The 18,022-nt window shown below is 40.7% G+C and overlaps 1 protein-coding gene across 6 annotated transcripts in view; it reads right to left on the minus strand.

The window, feature by feature from the left end:
- Window positions 1-3,307: 3,307 nt before the first annotated feature.
- Window positions 3,308-18,022, minus strand: part of LDB1 (LIM domain binding 1) — a 173,269-nt gene continuing 158,554 nt past the window's right edge. For 4 of the 6 annotated variants that reach the window (XM_077258273.1, XM_077258274.1, XM_077258276.1 and 1 more), the window contains exons 3-11: window positions 15,557-15,601; window positions 13,584-13,659; window positions 13,336-13,438; window positions 12,067-12,239; window positions 10,912-11,034; window positions 10,680-10,763; window positions 7,532-7,655; window positions 7,298-7,446; window positions 3,308-3,565 (exon numbers count right to left, since the gene is read on the minus strand). In XM_077258273.1, coding sequence (XP_077114388.1) covers window positions 3,335-3,565; window positions 7,298-7,446; window positions 7,532-7,655; window positions 10,680-10,763; window positions 10,912-11,034; window positions 12,067-12,239; window positions 13,336-13,438; window positions 13,584-13,659; window positions 15,557-15,601 — 1,108 coding nt within the window. In that variant the 3' untranslated portion in view covers window positions 3,308-3,334. The remainder of the gene's footprint in view (window positions 3,566-7,297; window positions 7,447-7,531; window positions 7,656-10,679; window positions 10,764-10,911; window positions 11,035-12,066; window positions 12,240-13,335; window positions 13,439-13,583; window positions 13,660-15,556; window positions 15,602-18,022) is intronic. The other 2 variants (XM_077258275.1, XM_077258278.1) reach the window with 1 other exon arrangement.

Below are 18,022 nucleotides of genomic sequence, written 5' to 3' on the forward strand. Positions count from 1 at the left end.
TTAATTCAACATTACTTTTAGGATGTCAGACTAACATTATCTGTTCCTCCTAACACAGAACACCCTAGGATTATCATACCTTTGCTTTAGAAGGAAATAAAGTATAAACTTGGCTCCCCTCCAGAAGGGAGAAGTCTGTCTCTCCACTGCCACCTACTGGCAGTTAATCCATGCACAATCCATTTAAAAGACTTGAATTCGGATTTCAAGCTTTTCTTTAGGTTGCACTCACCCATGGGTCTTTTTTTTGGTAGCCTCTTAAGGGTTTTTGCTACAATTTTTGAAAAATATGAAAAAACTGATTTTTTTTTTTGTATATTTGTTTTGGTATTTTGGGGGGGTTTTTTTGCTGCAATTTATTTTTAGTGAAAACAATAGTATTTGTATCATATTCTACGAAAAAATAGAAATAACCACCACAGTCGATCTATTTCGGGTGAGGGACCCTGACAATTTTACAGTAAAAAAAAAACAAAAAAACCCGAAAAATGTTAAAATAAAGTCTACACAACTATTTCTAAATGATCTACGATAATTAATAATATATTTGATAAAGGGGCACAAAGTTACTGGGATATGAAAAATAGGCTGTGTATTAATGAATAAGCACAACAAAGACATGGCTTTATTTCTGGGAAGTTCTCATTTAAATGTCCTTGAATACAACAGACTTGTATTAGATCAGACCCCAGTATGTATGTAGGAATTCTCAATTACTCCCCAGGGCAAAAACAAACATAAGAAAAATGATATTCCTAAATTTAAAGGAATTGATCACGATTGCAAACAATCACATCCTTTAAAGAGAATAATTTTTAAAAAATATGCTTTTTTTTTTTACCTGGTGTAAATCCCGCTGTTCTCCCGAATCCGGCGATGTTTTTCTTTTGTTCCTGCGCCTCTCCATTCCTGAGATATGGCCCTTCCTTCCCTGAATATAAATCAATTCTTTCTGTCCATGTGGGCGTGGCGTTCAAGAAGACGCCCCCCGAAGAGTAAAGGATCACGTCTACTTGGCTAACGAGACTAGATTTACACACAGGGAAAAGGAGGCCATATCTCGGGAACGGTGAGTCGCAGGAAAAAAAGAAAAACAGCGCCGGATTCAGGAGAACAGGGGCATTTACACCAGATACCATAAATACATTTTATTTTTTTAAGTGGCAGTTCACATAAAAGCAGCAATTAGGAGACTATTCCTTTATAAATTTAAAGCTACCCTTTTCATTCTTTTGCTTTTAACAAAAACTAGATTGGACTTGCGGCCCCCTCCTGATAAAAAGGAGCTTCCGCCCATTTACACACACATGAAAGCAAACTTGACCATTGAACATTACATGGTTACAGAGAACTGGTGACCGAAAATTAACCCCCATTTATTAATTACAGTCCTCATTATGGGGACACAAGAAAAATACCCCCTTCGCCCACCCCAAATATCATAATACCTATACAGATTATAAAAAAAAAATAAAAAAAATAAAATGAATAATCTTTCTAAAATGATAATACATTAAGACTAGAATTACACACGGCTTCTACTGAGCGGAAATGTACAGGCACAAGATACAGAAACCCAAGCGCGAGAACAGGTTGGTAAAGGAGAGGGAGGTTTTATCACACAACTTTACAGAGAAGGGAAGAGCGGGAGGCTTATCGGCCTCTTCTCATCCACTCCGAGGGATTACAAAGGAATTCGGCAAAGTCTTTCCTTGGTTTGAAGCTTTTGGAACTGTATAAAACAAGATGCCCCAGAGATATAGAATAAGCCAGTACAAAATCAGGACAGCATTTTTTTAACTTACTTTTTTTTTTTAATAATATTATTTAAAAATAAAAAATAAAATAAAAAAAAAATCGTTTTAGAAAAGCGAGAAAAAGAACGAGGCACTGTGGAGGTCGCAACTGCTACATACGTGAAAGAAATAAGATGAATATGTACAATGAGCTAAAAAAACAAAATAATGGACGAATGAATTACACAATACAATAATGAATGCCCACGTCATGCAGAGGGTACATTTCTGGCATGGTCATATTTTTGCTCAGTCAACACATTTTACAAGGGTGTGAAGTATAAATAGACCGCCATTGAATAGGACTATATACTTATACCTACGTGAGAAATGGACGGCATTCTCCCTATTCCCCGTGTAGGTAGAATTGTATCAGCGTATGCCCAATATTCTACTTTGGCTGCCCATCAAGAAACAGCAATAGCAGAGTGCAAAAAAAAAAAAAAAAAAAAATTCTGGACATATTTTTATGATCCCGAGCGCCAAATCCTATGCATAGATGTAATTCATTGACAATACCGGCAACTTGCAGCCACCACTAGGGGGAGCACACTGCATACTGTTTATTAATTTAACTCAATTATTAATGTGTATGCAGTGAGCGCCCTCTGCTGGTAGTTGCAGGCAGAATTTAAATTTTTACATCCAAGTTAAAAAAATAAATTAAAAAAAATAAAATAAAGGTTCTACCGGTGTAAATATTAAGAAATTAATCAGTATGTTAATAACAATGTGGTATTAAAAGACAATTTAATGCCTCCGTGAAAAATAGATTATGTTTGTAGTGAAAGTCATCAAAGTGGACAATATCATCAATGGCAAGTGGATGCTATGGTGGAAATAGAATCTTATCTGTTAGTGACCACTATGAGACTACATAGAGAAATGATTAGTGACAGCACCCCTACTGGTCATACCCAGGAACACTACATACCCCCATCGTTACATCTTCCCTATTCAGGAACCACGGCGCCATCTATAGCATACATTTAATCATTTAATTAGTCATCATAGACGTCGGGAAAACGCCTTTTTTCCTCCCATATATTAAAGTTTATACCAATTAATCATTTATTGGTGTGTTTATTAGTTCTGGATTGTTTGTGGGCTTTTTCTATTCTTCCCCCCCCATAATTACGCGTAAAACTTGCATTTTTTAAAATTCAGATGATTCGTTTACATGCCCATAAGCCCAATGATTTGGGCAGCAAACAGGACGCCCCGCTGGCATCTTAGTGCCGACTTGCTTAAAATGTGCAAACCCCCCTCCACCCTTTGTTCATATGCAGTTACGGGTCCACAGTACCTCGGTTCCTCTCGCAGTAACCCCTTATGCCTATAGCACAGGGGTTAGTTCTTAAAATGTCATTTTTTATTTCATTTCAATTTACAGGTAGATAAGTTTCAACTTTTTTTTTCCTTTTTTTTTTTTTTAAACTTTTTCTTGAACTTTTATTTTAAAACAAAAACATTTTGTTCCTCCACATCGGCCTGTTATACACATATATATATTTTATTCTGTTTTTTTTTTTCTTTTTTTACTGTGAAGCCTGTGAGGTTGGGTTCTCCGATTTGCTTTCTTGGCTTGAAGGTGGTTTGCTGTTCCAGGGGCTGTTGGCGCCCAGTGCGGGGGAATTATTGAAGCTATCCTCGTCGTCAATTCCATTGGCAGCGTCAAACTGAGTGTTCTCCAGGCGGGTTATCAGTCGCTCATCTTCATCCCCGAATTCTCCTCCCATAAGGGTTGGTTCGCCCACCACCATTACATCCTGAAAGGGAAGAGTTCCAGAAACATAATCAAGGCAGAGGCGTGTCCCTTCCTTCCACTACTACGCGTGGTCAGAAGCGGCTTCTTGGAGGTCAGGGGAAAGCGGAGGCCTGCAAAAATGCATGTAACGTAAGGGATGTAGGATTAACGCCCTACAGTCATTACAAAGAAGCAATGCATTACCCATATCTACTCCCGGTACGGGACCCATCTCATGGATGCAAGTTATTATCCCCACCATACTCTAAACTTTACAGCTGATCGAAAAGATTGGCAAGACCTTGGGTCAAGCGGCCACGTTGTCGAACCAGAGCCCTGCGAACCTCCTCCTGCCAGGTAGGTGGGTGGTGGTTTGCGGAACTCCTGTCCGGCGGCCATAGACTATAGATGTGGTGGTTTGACCACGGTCCTACAAATCTTTTTAGGAACATCTAGTAGAGTTCAGCAAACAGGAGACCAAGACTATAATGAATGAAGACCAAAGAATTTAGGGCTGCCCTGTTATGATTGGGAGCATGGAGTTAAATCACAAAGCAAAATGGACATTGATACCATAGGGAAAAAGAAAAATGCAATTTTGTAAAAACTTTTGCACAGTACCTTAAAACTCATTTACAGTTGCTTCAAATCCAGTTTACCTAATGTAATGGGCATACTGGGAATATCGTCTTCCCAACTACTCTGTTGGGGGCATGTCTGACTACATTTGTTGACCGTATTCATTAGCAACTGGCAAAATAGTGAGTGCAGCTCTGGAGTATAATACAGGATGCAAGTCAGGATTAGTACAATACTAGGCAAATTGTATTTGAAATCTGAATATAGTGAGGTTTTCAAATCCACATATGGTTGGTCATAAAAAAAAAAAAAAAAAAATCTCAGAAATGTGCATGTTAGGGCAGATATTGGGTCACGAACCACCGTGTGTACACAAGCATTCCTGGCAACTCAATGGAAGATAACTCATTTCACCCATCCCTGGTCTGGAAAGAAGTTCCCCATCAATGGTTATTTCACTTGTGACTCCTCAAATGAGAATTATCACATTCACTTGATAAAAATACCCATGCGGTACTGATTCCCCACCTCTTCCTCCTAGTTATTCCTCATTCTCAGCCTCCTGACACACGCTGGCGTACTTTGACACGCCGTTCACCTCTACGCTCGGACACACGATGGGACAGGTAACTATGACCGCTACACTTATTGTGGTGGGTTCAGCTGCTTTATACTTCCATCATTTTATTTACCCCGGTGGTTTTCCATAATCTATAAATACGTCTCCACAGATCTCCCTTTTCCTACTGATGAGCACCTGACACGTAATCATGCTTAGGCTATGTGCACACGTTGCGGATTCGGCTTAGGAATTTCTGGTGCGGATTCTGCCTCTCCTGGCAGAAAACGCACCTGCGGTTCCGCAGCGTTTTTTTGTGCGTTTTTGCTGCGGTTTTCTTGCGGATTTGCTGCGGTTTTTACCCCTGCGGTTTTCTAGAATGTAATGGGTACAAAAACGCTGCAGATTCACAAAAAAGAATTGACATGCTATTTTTTTTAAAACCGCAGCGTTTCTGCAACTGATTTTCCGCAAAGTGTGCACAGCTTTTTTTTTTTCCCACTGATATACATTGTACTGTAAATCAATTGCGGATCTGCAACGTTTCTGCACCTCAAAAAACGCTGCGGATCCGCAGCAAATCCACAACGTGTGCACATAGTGTGCACATACCCTTAGACCTTTTTCTCCCTAATTGGTCTTGTGGTTTTCTTTACTCACGGATCTTTCAGATTTCTTATACCTTCATGATTCACCTTACTAGTGCGACATAGGCTCCTTTACCTGTGCTCGACCCGACTACTTGGAGTCTAACATTCCCGGCTCTCTCTCATGTTACAGGGAATATTCTAGCTATTTTGATAAAAATTGACCTGAATTATCTATGGACAGGAAACTGAGTTACATCCTGTATTATACCCCAGAGCTGCACTCACTATTCTGCTGGTGCAGTCACTGTGTACATACATTACTGATCCTGAGTTACATCCTGTATTATACCCCAGAGCTGCACTCACTATTCTGCTGGTGCAGTCACTGTGCACATACATTACATTACTGATCCTGAGTTAAATCCTGGATTATACCCCAGAGCTGCACTCACTATTCTGCTGGTGCAGTCACTGTGTACATACATTACATTACTGATCCTGAGTTACATCCTGTATTATACTCCAGAGCTGCACTCACTATTCTGCTGGTGCCGTCACTGTGTACATACATTACATTACTGATCCTGAGTTACATCCTGTATTATACCCCAGAGCTGCACTCACTATTCTGCTGGTGCCGTCACTGTGTACATACATTACATTACTGATCCTGAGTTACATCCTGTATTATACCCCAGAGCTGCACTCACTATTCTGCTGGTGCAGTCACTGTGCACATACATTACATTACTGATCCTGAGTTAAATCCTGGATTATACCCCAGAGCTGCACTCACTATTCTGCTGGAAATAAATCAGTAAGCTGTATGCAAAAAAAAAAAAAGGGAATCACAGAGGGAGCAGGGAATGCTGTGGAATAGCATTGCAGAGAGTTAAAGCAGCTGTAAATGAACCATACCATAGTCTGTAATGCAGGATCAGTATAGGATCGGCCATATAAAGCTATAAACTGTAAATGGAGTCCAAAGGTGCAAGTACATATACATGCATACATTCCATAAAAAATTAAACACTCCCAGCTGAGAACAAAACAGTTTGTCATTAATTTCCAGGAATTGTGATCCCGCTTCCTATGGCAATGTGACTCTGGTGCTAGTACTGGCTCCGGAGAGCATTACACAATGTCAGGCAGGGGCTCACACCTAAATGAAAACCTATTATTAATAATAAAGGGTTACACAGCCCTGATGTAAAATCACACTTCTCTACACTGATATTAGAGAGTCCCAGGTATTAAAATCGATGTGTGTAACTCAATGTATGTTCGTGCAAACCCTTCAGATGTTGCTAAATTGCTTGAATCAGTGAAATGTAAAAATCAGACCAAAAATATTCCCTCCTTCAACCAGGACATGTAATAACATGTCCTGTATATTCTACAGACTGGCTGAAGATTTTAATATTATATAGCAGGTTGTAAAGGCTTAATCTTCAAGAGGAAAACATATTTTATCTGTAAGAGGACACAGCTGCTTCTAAAGGGTTTATCTGCAGGAGGAGAACATACAGTATATCTTTCTTAAGAGGACACAGCTGCTTGTAAAGGGTCAATCCAAATCTCCAAAGCCATAGCACACAGAAGAGAAGGCTTGTACCTGCTGGATTTACCTCTGCAGCTGAACCACAATATACAGGAATCTAACATTGCTATACAATGTACTGCGATAATACACTACAGCCGCTCTTCTGGATACAGGGACATAGCAGGACGATCCCTCACCAAGAGCAGAGAGAGAACAGAATTCCCTCTCACTAAAAATGTAATAAAATCTAGAACAAATCAAATGATGGAATTGCCCAAAGCCACCAATTAATTTACAGAGCTCACACTTAACCCAAGCTGGAAAAAAAATGGAGACCTGGTTGCCAGTGCTGGTTTCCCGTTATTATTGCACGGTTTCTTAAAACCGCCAGACTATGCTCACCATCGCCGACAGTTAATAGTGCAGATAAATAAAATGTCAAGCACTTGGGGTATAAAGAAAAAATTAAAAGGTGATGCTTACAGGTACCTGGCTGGAGAGGCCGAAGGTACTGGCCGGACTTTTCTTCTTACTGTTACTGTTGTTTGTGTTGCCCCCTCCAGAGCTCATTGTGCTCCCCCCAGACATCTTCCTTTTCCTCCTCTTATTTGGAGCCTGTCGCGCCGGTTCAGCTGCAGGAATGACACAACACGGGTCAGAATGATACGGATATTCCGCACACGACAGACGCAAAGTGCAGTTGCTATCATTTCTCACCGGGTGGCGCTACCATCCTCTGCCATTTCTGAAATAGACATGTCTTTAAGCAGTCTCTGGGGCTTAAACTGTACGTCTTGTGCCGGGACATGAGCTCCTGCATAGGCTCCAGAATTACACACAGCTGTGATGAAAAAAAAGGCATAAAAATTAGGATAAATGGCCGGGTACACCATACGTGCAACCTGTACAGCTGCTGCACAGGGGGCTAGGAAGTCATGGAGCCCACTGCTTGCAGCCATATAACAGATTCATACACAGCGGGTGCTGGCTTTGCTACACATCTTGCACCTGCAGCTACTGGAGCTCGGATCGCTGCCATTTAAATGCATGGTCAATTGAAACCGTGGCATCCAAGAGGTTAGATAGAGGGAGTGAGCGTCCTCAGCCCCCCAGCTATACTGACCCCCTAACAGGATCACAGAGTGCCGATACATTGTATCAGCAGCGAGGGGGCTAATGAGGGGCGTCATAGAAGGCTGTACCGTAATAAATATAACAAAAATCATTTTGCATCAGTTTGTAAAATATTACAAGGTTTTGTTTTTATTTCAAAATATTAGAACAAAAAAAAAAAAAAGATATAAATTGAAATTTTCATAAAACGTTTGGACCCGCATAACAAAAGTTTCATTTACGCACTATAAAAAAAGGTAATGGTAAATAAAAAAATGGGTTATTCAGCGACATCCAAAACTACATACTGTCGGGTAAGTGACCTATTCAACAGGTTAAGACAATGTGCACACTGCTGGCTGATCATGCAAGGGTCTCAGCGGCTGTGCGGGACGTAATGTCACCGACAACGAGCACTTCATGTTGAAGACTGTTGATGTTGCCGCATGACCCCTTTAAACAGCGCCCTATAAAATACAATCTGTATGGACCGTGCACCAAGCATAAACAAGACCAGAACCACCAAAACAGGGAATGTTTTTAAAATACATATATTTTTATTTAGAGTCAATAGAAGAACAATTAAAATATACAAAAAATAAAATATAAATATGTAGTATACAATGTATATGTGCACGTATCAAGGTGTACGCAAGAGCATATTATCAATTCAATTTCATATATAAAGAAATGCAATTATTGCGTACGGCAGGTATAATTGTATTGTATATTATACCCCTAAGGACTAAATAAGCATCACACAAGACCATATATTGCACGTACCAATCAAAAGGGTGCTTATATTAAGAAATCTGTATCATAAAGTGTATACAAGTGCATAAAATGTGCAAATAGGCCCTGTAATATTAAACAAGGTGCAAAAGGAATCAAATAACCTGTAAAAAGTGCATAAAGTGCATTGAAGATAAAGTGCTATATTGGAGTGCTATATGCAGATGTTTTCAGAAGTCACTCACTTATAAAAATGGGGGAATATACCTGAAAACCGCCAAGCTCTTGATGCCGTGCACCCCAATGGGTGCCGTACGCAATGATTGCATTTCTTTATATATGAAATTGAATTGATAATATTGCTCTTGCGTACACCTTGATACGTGCACATATACATTGTATACTACATATTTATATTTTAATTTTTTATGAATATTTTAATTGTTCTTCTATTGTCTCTAAATAAATATATATATATATATATATATACACTCACTGGCCACTTTATTAGGTACACCTGTCCAACTTCTTGTTAACACTTAATTTCTAATCAGCCAATCACATGGCGGCAACTCAGTGCATTTAGGCATGTAGACATGGTCAAGACAATCTCCTGCAGTTCAAACCGAGCATCAGTATGGGGAAGAAAGGTGATTTGAGTGCCTTTGAACGTGGCATGGTTGTTGGTGCCAGAAGGGCTGGTCTGAGTATTTCAGAAACTGCTGATCTACTGGGATTTTCATGCACAACCATCTCTAGGGTTTACAGAGAATGGTCCGAAAAAGAAAAAAAATCCAGTGAACGGCAGTTCTGTGGGCGTAAATGCCTTGTTGATGCCAGAGGTCAGAGGAGAATGGGCAGACTGGTTCGAGCTGATAGAAAGGCAACAGTGACTCAAATCGCCACCCGTTACAACCAAGGTAGGCCTAAGAGCATCTCTGAACGCACAGTGCGTCGAACTTTGAGGCAGATGGGCTACAGCAGCAGAAGACCACACCGGGTACCACTCCTTTCAGCTAAGAACAGGAAACTGAGGCTACAATTTGCACAAGCTCATCGAAATTGGACAGTAGAAGATTGGAAAAACGTTGCTTGGTCTGATGAGTCTCGATTTCTGCTGCGACATTCGGATGGTAGGGTCAGAATTTGGCGTAAACAACATGAAAGCATGGATCCATCCTGCCTTGTATGGAGCATCTTTGGGATGTGCAGCCGACAAATCTGCGGCAACTGTGTGATGCCATCATGTCCATATGGACCAAAATCTCTGAGGAATGCTTCCAGCACCTTGTTGAATCTATGCCACGAAGAATTGAGGCAGTTCTGAAGGCAAAAGGGGGTCCAACCCGTTACTAGCATGGTGTACCTAATAAAGTGGCCGGTGAGTGTGTGTATGTGTGTATGTATATATATATATATATATATATATATATATATATATATATATATATATATATATATATATATATATATATATATATATATATATATATATATATACACACATTCCCTGTTTTGGAGGTTCTGGGCTTGTTTATGCTTGGAGCATGGTCCATATCTTTTTTAGTGGTCTCCACTATATTTTCTGCACATATGGTGACTCTAGGATATTTAATTACAATTTGAGTATATATGGTTTAAATGAATTTTAAATAATACCTTGGGCATCACTTGTGTGTTTAATTATTAAATTACAATCTGTCCAGCAAATAGCAAGGCCGATACAAATTATAAAAAAATAAATAAATAAAAAATTTGCGGCGCTTGGGGAAAAAAAAAAATAAAAAAATAAATAAATAAATATATATATATATATACATACACACATAGAAACACACAAATTACTGGTGGATTGGCACAGCTATGAGGCATGTTACACAGCACCATGAGCGGATGAAAGGGTCCCAAAGACAGGGCCCCTCAACTGCTGGTGTCCTCCCCTGCTTTGATCCAAGGTGTAAGCCCTAGGTGCAGATAACTGCTGGCACTTCTGCGGACCTCATCGCCATACTTTACTCACCCGGAGGTAGTTGAGCGTAGAGTTCGATAGACCACATCTTGTGATGTTCTTTGACAACTGGTCCAACATTTGGGGGTCCTGGGCCTAAAAAAACCAAATAGAATGGTAGTAGAACCGATCGGTTTTGCAGCAGAACATGCATTCAAGTAAGAAGATAGGACATCACTGACATACGAGGAGCTTTCATGACACCATTTGCCTTAGTAAACATAAATACTGGACTTCGACTTACATGCATGGCTAAGATACTGCGGGGAATGAGTTCTCGATGTTGCCGGATGCTGAAATGCCACGTTTTTATCCTCATCATGTCATCAAACATGAACTCCAGGTATAACCTCCCCTCTACACAAACCTAATGTGAACAGATCAGGTTATACATGGTAACACAGGACGACACAAAATACAAGGCAGCTATACTCACTGATGGCCACTAGATGGCATCATGTGCTTTACAGTTATAGAGTGCAGACAAATAGTGGTTAATTGGTGCAAAACTGCAGCAACAAACTGCGCCGTGTGAATATTCGCAAACAGACTCTGATTTAACCAGTGCATTTATTTTTCCAACTTGAATTTACAGAGTCTATGGTGACCTGGTCATCCAGTTTACAAGCGCTTCATGCTTTTTCCTCCCTCAATGAATATCAGTACTTAAAGGGGTTGTACGTGTTGTTACAGACAAGCCCCAATTAATTCTATAGGGGCAAAAAATAAATAAATCAGACAACCCATGGATAAGAGGAGTGTTGCAATTGGAAAAGTTTATTTCAATAAATACATTCTGGAGAATCTTTTCTTACAACTTTGCATTCCCAGATGGCAAAGATCTGGGAAAAGAGGCCCCAGAATTGTTATATTATGGGGAATATGATCCCCGAAACAGACAAGTCCAGAGAGCAGACATGCCTTTTTTTTTTAAAAGTGGTAATTACCTTAGATGGCACATTCACATGATTCCCTAAATGTCTAGTAGGTATTGGTCCTTATATTAGGGACCTGTAATGAGGCAAGTGGGCCTGCGGCAGTTCTTCCAGCAAGTCTCCGTCAGAAAACCTAGGGTCAGTCTCAAATTTTTGCCACTTGAAATGTGTGGCAGAAATTTGTCAGTGTGAATACATCCTTATTTTTCCTGTCCATCATATTCTTATGACCTGTTTGAAGTCCGTGAGTAGTAATGATGCTGTTAGAAGCTACCTGCCTGCCTGTTTGTTTGTTTACTATGGGCCTAAAAAGTAATTCGGAATTTTATTTTATTTTTATTATTTTAAAGGCTCTTCATGGAAACAACATGTCTCTATTCACTAACAGCAAGGAGAGATTTTGAACAAAAGATTTTTATTTTTTTTGCGCCATCTTATCTCCACGGCTAACTCGGCCGCCATACCTGTGTGAACATGGGTTTTCCGTGCTGTGTGACCATCGTGCACTGATCGCAGTCCAGAGAGACAAAGTTATTGTGGAATGACTCCTTGGGGTGTTTCAAGACGTAATACAGCTCTGTGGCGCCACCTTCAAATATACTGCGGAAATACCTGGGAATAAGCGTCCGGCCAATCGCTGAAGTGACAGAAAACGAGAACGGGGTTTATTGCAGTCGTCAGTCTCCATGTACAATGAGGAGGCAACAAGTCATGAGAGCAATTTCACCGGGGCCCAAGAGCCACATAAGACCCCATTATATTAGGTGGGGGTCCGCTTATAGGGCCTGCTCATACACCATACCCCTGCCACAGACAGTCCACAGGGTACTGCAAATCTAATTTTCAGCCATTCTTTAAAGAGTAACACTTTTCTATTGTTTACAGCTCGTTGCCTTGGAGATCGACCACTGCTGGGAGACAGAAGAGCATAAGCAGTGCTTACAAGCTCTTATCTATTGAGCTTGTATGTACCGTCTTCACACTGGCCAGGATCGTTGGAGCTCGGCGTTGCCTCCTAATCTCGGCCAGCTTCAGTATAGCTCCTAGGAACCAGCAGTGGTGGTCTGTCACCTAGCAGTAAATAAAATAGAAGCATTCATATCACAAGAATGCAACAATTGCAGTCACGCCCAGGCCCGTGCAGGAGAAGGGCAAGCCGACACTAGCCCTATTTTCAGATGGATGAGCGTCATCAGATATGTATTGTGTTGCAGAGATCCACCAGGTCCCTGCACCGCAATAGCTAAAGTGGCTGCCGGCTTATCAGAAGTCGGCAGGTGATATCGGCAGCATGTCATGTACCGCCCGACACCTGCACCGACTCTGGAAGATGCAATCGGCACTGCCTGCCCGAGGACAGGTAAGATGGTCAATGAGGAGAGCGCCAGGACGGAGGCCATTATTCAATAAAGAGCCGAGGACAAAGGCCATTATTACAAGTTGGGGCCACGATGGGGTACATTATTAAAGAACCAAGGAAGGGGGCCGTTCAGTCATATAGTCCAAGACAATTATCAAGCATGGCGGCTTTCCTGCAGCGACCGCTTTACGATGGGCCGTGGTATTGCCGTGCTCCTCTACTGATGTGTGCACCGTTGTGCTGAACTATCGAGCACAGCCCACAGACAAGAGCGACTCCATTAGTGCAAGAAATCCACCATGAAAACAAACTTCGATCGTGTGTGACAACGCACCCTCCACCCCGAACAACCACGATACTTTACAAGACTCACTATATCTCTTTGGTCCGTCTTCCAAACAGAAAGTGATGGTCAACATGGCGTCATCTTCGAAGAACTCTGTGGTGAAGGCATCCCACCAGAGATTGTCACATTCCTGCAAACAGAAGCTCGGATTAATTACAATTCCTAACGGATGAGGATTTATAGAATTATTAGTAGTCACAAAACCTCGAGAAAAGCATAAAAACATGTAAAACTTCTCATGGCAAAGGAAAAGGTTCCGTGATCGGGTGTCCTACCTCCGTCCAATTTTGCAGACGTTTGTTCAGTTCGAATATTCTGTAATCTGTCTGGTTCCCATACGGCGTATGTCTCCTGGTAGCAGAACGGGGGAAAAAAAAAAAAAAAAAAAAAAAAACCTTACAACAAGCTTCCCAATCACACTAGATGGTGGAACATGACAAAAGCAATTAAAGGCAACCAAAAAAAGAGAGAAACCCCAAGTCACTGGCTGGATGGAGTTATTGAATAACCCTTTAAAAGGGAATCCGTCAGCAGGTTTTTTTGGGCTATGTGATCTGAGAGCATCATGATGTAGGGACAGGGACCCCAATTCCAGTAACGTATCACTAAGTTTACTGGGTGCAGGAGCTGTGATACAATCACCGCTTTCTCTGCTGCAGATCTAGCAAAGCTCAAATGCTGCGCCATGTATAACCCCACCCACACCACTGATTGGCAGCTTGCTGACAACGTACATAAAAGACAGCCAATCGGTGGTGTGGGCGGAGATGGACCAGGAGGCACGAGAAAACTAGTCCTCTAGCGATCACCTCCTGCTGATAAAACACTTATCTTATTGAAATAACAACACACAACCTATTAAGTGACATCACTGGAATCAGGGTCTCAGCCCCAACATCATGTGCCCCAACATATATAAATCTCCCAGGCTGATTTATAACCAGTTTAAAGTTAGATGGTTATAAGGTTCACCGGCACTGCTGTCAAAGAATTTCCCAGACAGATGTGACCTTTAACCATTTCTGAAGTTTGCTATGTGCTGTGATACATAAAGGCTGTAGAAGACAAAAGCTACAAAATGTATAGTGAAACGATACTGCAAAAATAAGTTGACAAAAATGTGATGCTTTAAAAAAAAAAAAAAAAAAAAATTTAAAAAATACCCCACGTGTGTTTATTTGCATAGAATTTAATTTTCTAAATGTTAAGTTTCGCAACTTTCTAAAACTAGTCTTCATTAACAATTATCTACAGTTGTGCTGCTACAGACTGTAGGTCCCTTAGCTCAGTGATTTTTTCAAAACTGATAGAAGCAGTAGCTCTGATTTAAATCTATCTGCTCTTCCCTCATTGTTAGATAAAGAAGGGAGTATTGTACACAGACCACCACAATGTTGAAAGGGAAGAAAGTATATGCAGTCTCAGGGAGGGCAGAGAAAATAGGCTCTCGAAAGAAGGAAAGCACATAAAATGGAAATAAATGCAGGATAGAAGCTGTGCCGATATATAAGCAGTGAAGAAAGCAGCAACCTGGATACACAGAGCTCACATCCAGACTATACTACTGGGAAAGAAACTTGGTCCAGGCTTCAAACTGCATATCAGGGGCTCAAAGAATGAATTAAAGATTAAAGATTGCAGACTGAAAGCTAGTGTAATGTTACTAGCTAACAATGAAAAAATTGCTGTCCCCCCCTTCCCCATAAAAAGTGTCCATAGTTTTTAAGTTTAGTTCAACAACATATCTGTAAATCTTGTGACAGTAAAAAAAAACAAAAAAACCACATCCATTAGAAAAGTCCGATTAATATGTCAGAAAACACTGCGGTCCCAAGTTCAGAGAAAATTCAGTTTGTGCAAAGCATCAAAAGGGCATAGGAGAACATGAAGCTTTGGACTACGGGTCAGGAGACCCGAAACCAGATCATACCTGGACTGTGAAACGTGGAAGCTTACATTAAATTAAAAAAAAATTAAAAATTGCATTTTGATTTCCCATATACAAGAACATGTATTACGCGAGCTTTAGAAAAATGGAGACTAGCGCAATTATCAAATCGATCATTGCACATATGTAGCACAGGAGAAGATTTCTCAGGCCCTCATTAGTTACACTACACTTCACATCTCTACATGTATTCATCAGATTTTTTTTTTTTTTAAGAATAAATTTAAGAAAATCTTTTAGCTAAATGTAAATGCAGCATGAATACATGAAAGAAGCAAAAAAAGATCTTACTATACATACCCTATCCCAGGCTCCAGATATGTGGGAGGATACATTGGAGTCGGTCTAAAGACACAAATATATATATATTTTATTTTTAGGTAACAATAGCAGAAAAAAGTGAATTACTGTATATAGTAAAATCCCTTGTAAAGCCATCTCTTCTTACTATTTTATAGGAATAGAAAATTTAGAAAATCTTTGTTTAAATCAGTTTGTGTTACATGTATTTTTTAAAACATTTTTAGCAGGGTTTTCATATTACAATCTTTAAAAAATAAGTAAAATATTAAATACTACTACTACTAATAATAACCATCTTTTAATTTTCAGAGACCACTAGGGCTTTTTAGACTTCCTTTCAGGAAGTGTTTTCAGCAGGCTCCTTTATCAGAGGCAGGATATAGCCCGTCATACATATTAGATGGCTGTTGGCTAATAGTTCATCGATTCAGCCAGCAAGCATCTAGGCCTGCTCTGCCATAAACAGGAGCGCTCACTTGGCCGAGTGCGTCTGTGCTTTCTAGGAGATTTCACAGTTGACTCTGTTGCCCCCTTCCTTCACAATAACATTTTGCACACGCTCATTAGATGCTTCACTACAAAACATAGGGTCGGAGTCTGACCATTGTGGCTAATGTACATGTGCATTTCCTGAAGCAGTCTAAAAAAGCCTCAGTGGCCAGTGTGAGAATTGCAAGATTTCTATATTATATTTGTTTTTCAAATACAGACATATATAGAAAAAAAAATGGCAAATATAAATAAAAATGTAAAAATAGATGTAACACAAAAACCTAATTTAAACAATAGGTAATTTTCTGCTCATAGCGTGCCTAAGTATACTGCACTGGACATCAGTTATTACACATTTTTGTGAAACCAAAGTAATTTGAATTAGGGGTGAAGACTTGTTATCCCTTAGAAAGGATTATTTTATCTAAACTCAGGTTACAAATTCCTCCTGTGCCAAGACCCCAAATACAACTAACATCGATCATGCACATAAGACTATTATCTGCCAAACGCTGATTCCGCCAACAGCCATCTTGCCCAACCTTCTCATAGAAATACAAAATCATCTCGGTTAAAGTCCATGTTTACTGCAATGAGGAGGAGACAATCAGCCGGCACCAAAGACTAAGGCTCAGCCTGGGAATAAAACCGCACGGAGACACATTTGTTTGCAGAACAGAACATCCACCGCTGCTACAATGCAGAAACCATACTGTAACAGAGTGCACAAAGATGTGTATAGCCTTCACAAACTCTCTGGCTCCGGTAAACAGACTTGGTGACCAGAAATTAATCACTCTATGAGAACTTATTGGTACAACAAGGCACAAAAAAAGATTTAAAAAATTAACAAATAAACTAAAATGTGTGTATGCCACCAATGTTGTCCATCATCAAATAAAGATGTCAACTCAGTCTCAATTTAATATCAGATTAAAAAAAAAAAGCTACAAAAAAACAAAAGCAGGAGATTGTCAGTACAGGAGGACTAAAGCTGGCCATACAAGTACAGTAACAGACGGCTATCGTCTATTTCAACTGAAGAGTCAGAAGTTAAAAATCAAATTGCCCGACCCACATCTCACCCAATAACAATAGATTGTTGGACAGGGCTGGACTGGCCATCTGGCAATTCTGTCAAAAGCCAGAAGGGCCTGTCTGGTTGTGGGCTGAACACAGAATCTGTGTTCTCAAGGCACCCATACTGTTAAGAGTTGTGACGTAGGTATCATTAGAAATATCGGTCTCGTAGTAAATCTTGCTTTCCTCCATGCAGGGTAATATTCGTAATATAGCCCATCTGGTGCTTGGGGATGAGGACACCATGGGCCTGTGCGATTTTAAATGCCAGGGCTGAATTTCAGTCCCAGTCCATACAGGTTGTTGGACGATCCTACGATATCTAAGGTGTATGGACTCGGAGGCCTTTAAAGGGAACCTGTCAACCCCAAAATCGAAGGTGAGCTAAGCCCACCAGCATCAGGGGCTCATCTACAGCATTCTGTAATGCTGTAGATAAGCCCCCGATGTATCCTGAAAGATGAGAAAAAGAGGTTATTTTATACTCACCCAGGGGCGGTCCGGTCCGGGGCCTCCTATCTTCTTACGAGGACGTCTTCTTCTTGTCTTCACGCTGCGGCTCCGGCGCAGGCGTACTTTGTCTGCCCTGTTGAGCAGGCGCCAGGAAAGGTCAGAGAGACCAGCATACAAAGTATGCCTGCGCCGGAGCCGCAGCGTGAAGACAAGAAGAGGATTTCATCGTAAGAAGATGGGAGGCCCCGGACCGAATCGCAACGCCCATCGGAGCCAGACCACAGCGGGACCGCCCCTGGGTGAGTATAATCTAACCTCTTTTTCTCATCTTTCAGGATACATCGGGGGCTTATCTACAGCATTATAGAATGCTGTAGATGAGCCCCTGATGCTGGTGGGCTTAGCTCATCTTCGATTTTGGGGGTGACAGGTTCCCTT

Source organism: Ranitomeya variabilis, chromosome 4, assembly GCF_051348905.1.
Source record: "Ranitomeya variabilis isolate aRanVar5 chromosome 4, aRanVar5.hap1, whole genome shotgun sequence".
Lineage (NCBI taxonomy): Eukaryota > Metazoa > Chordata > Amphibia > Anura > Dendrobatidae > Ranitomeya > Ranitomeya variabilis.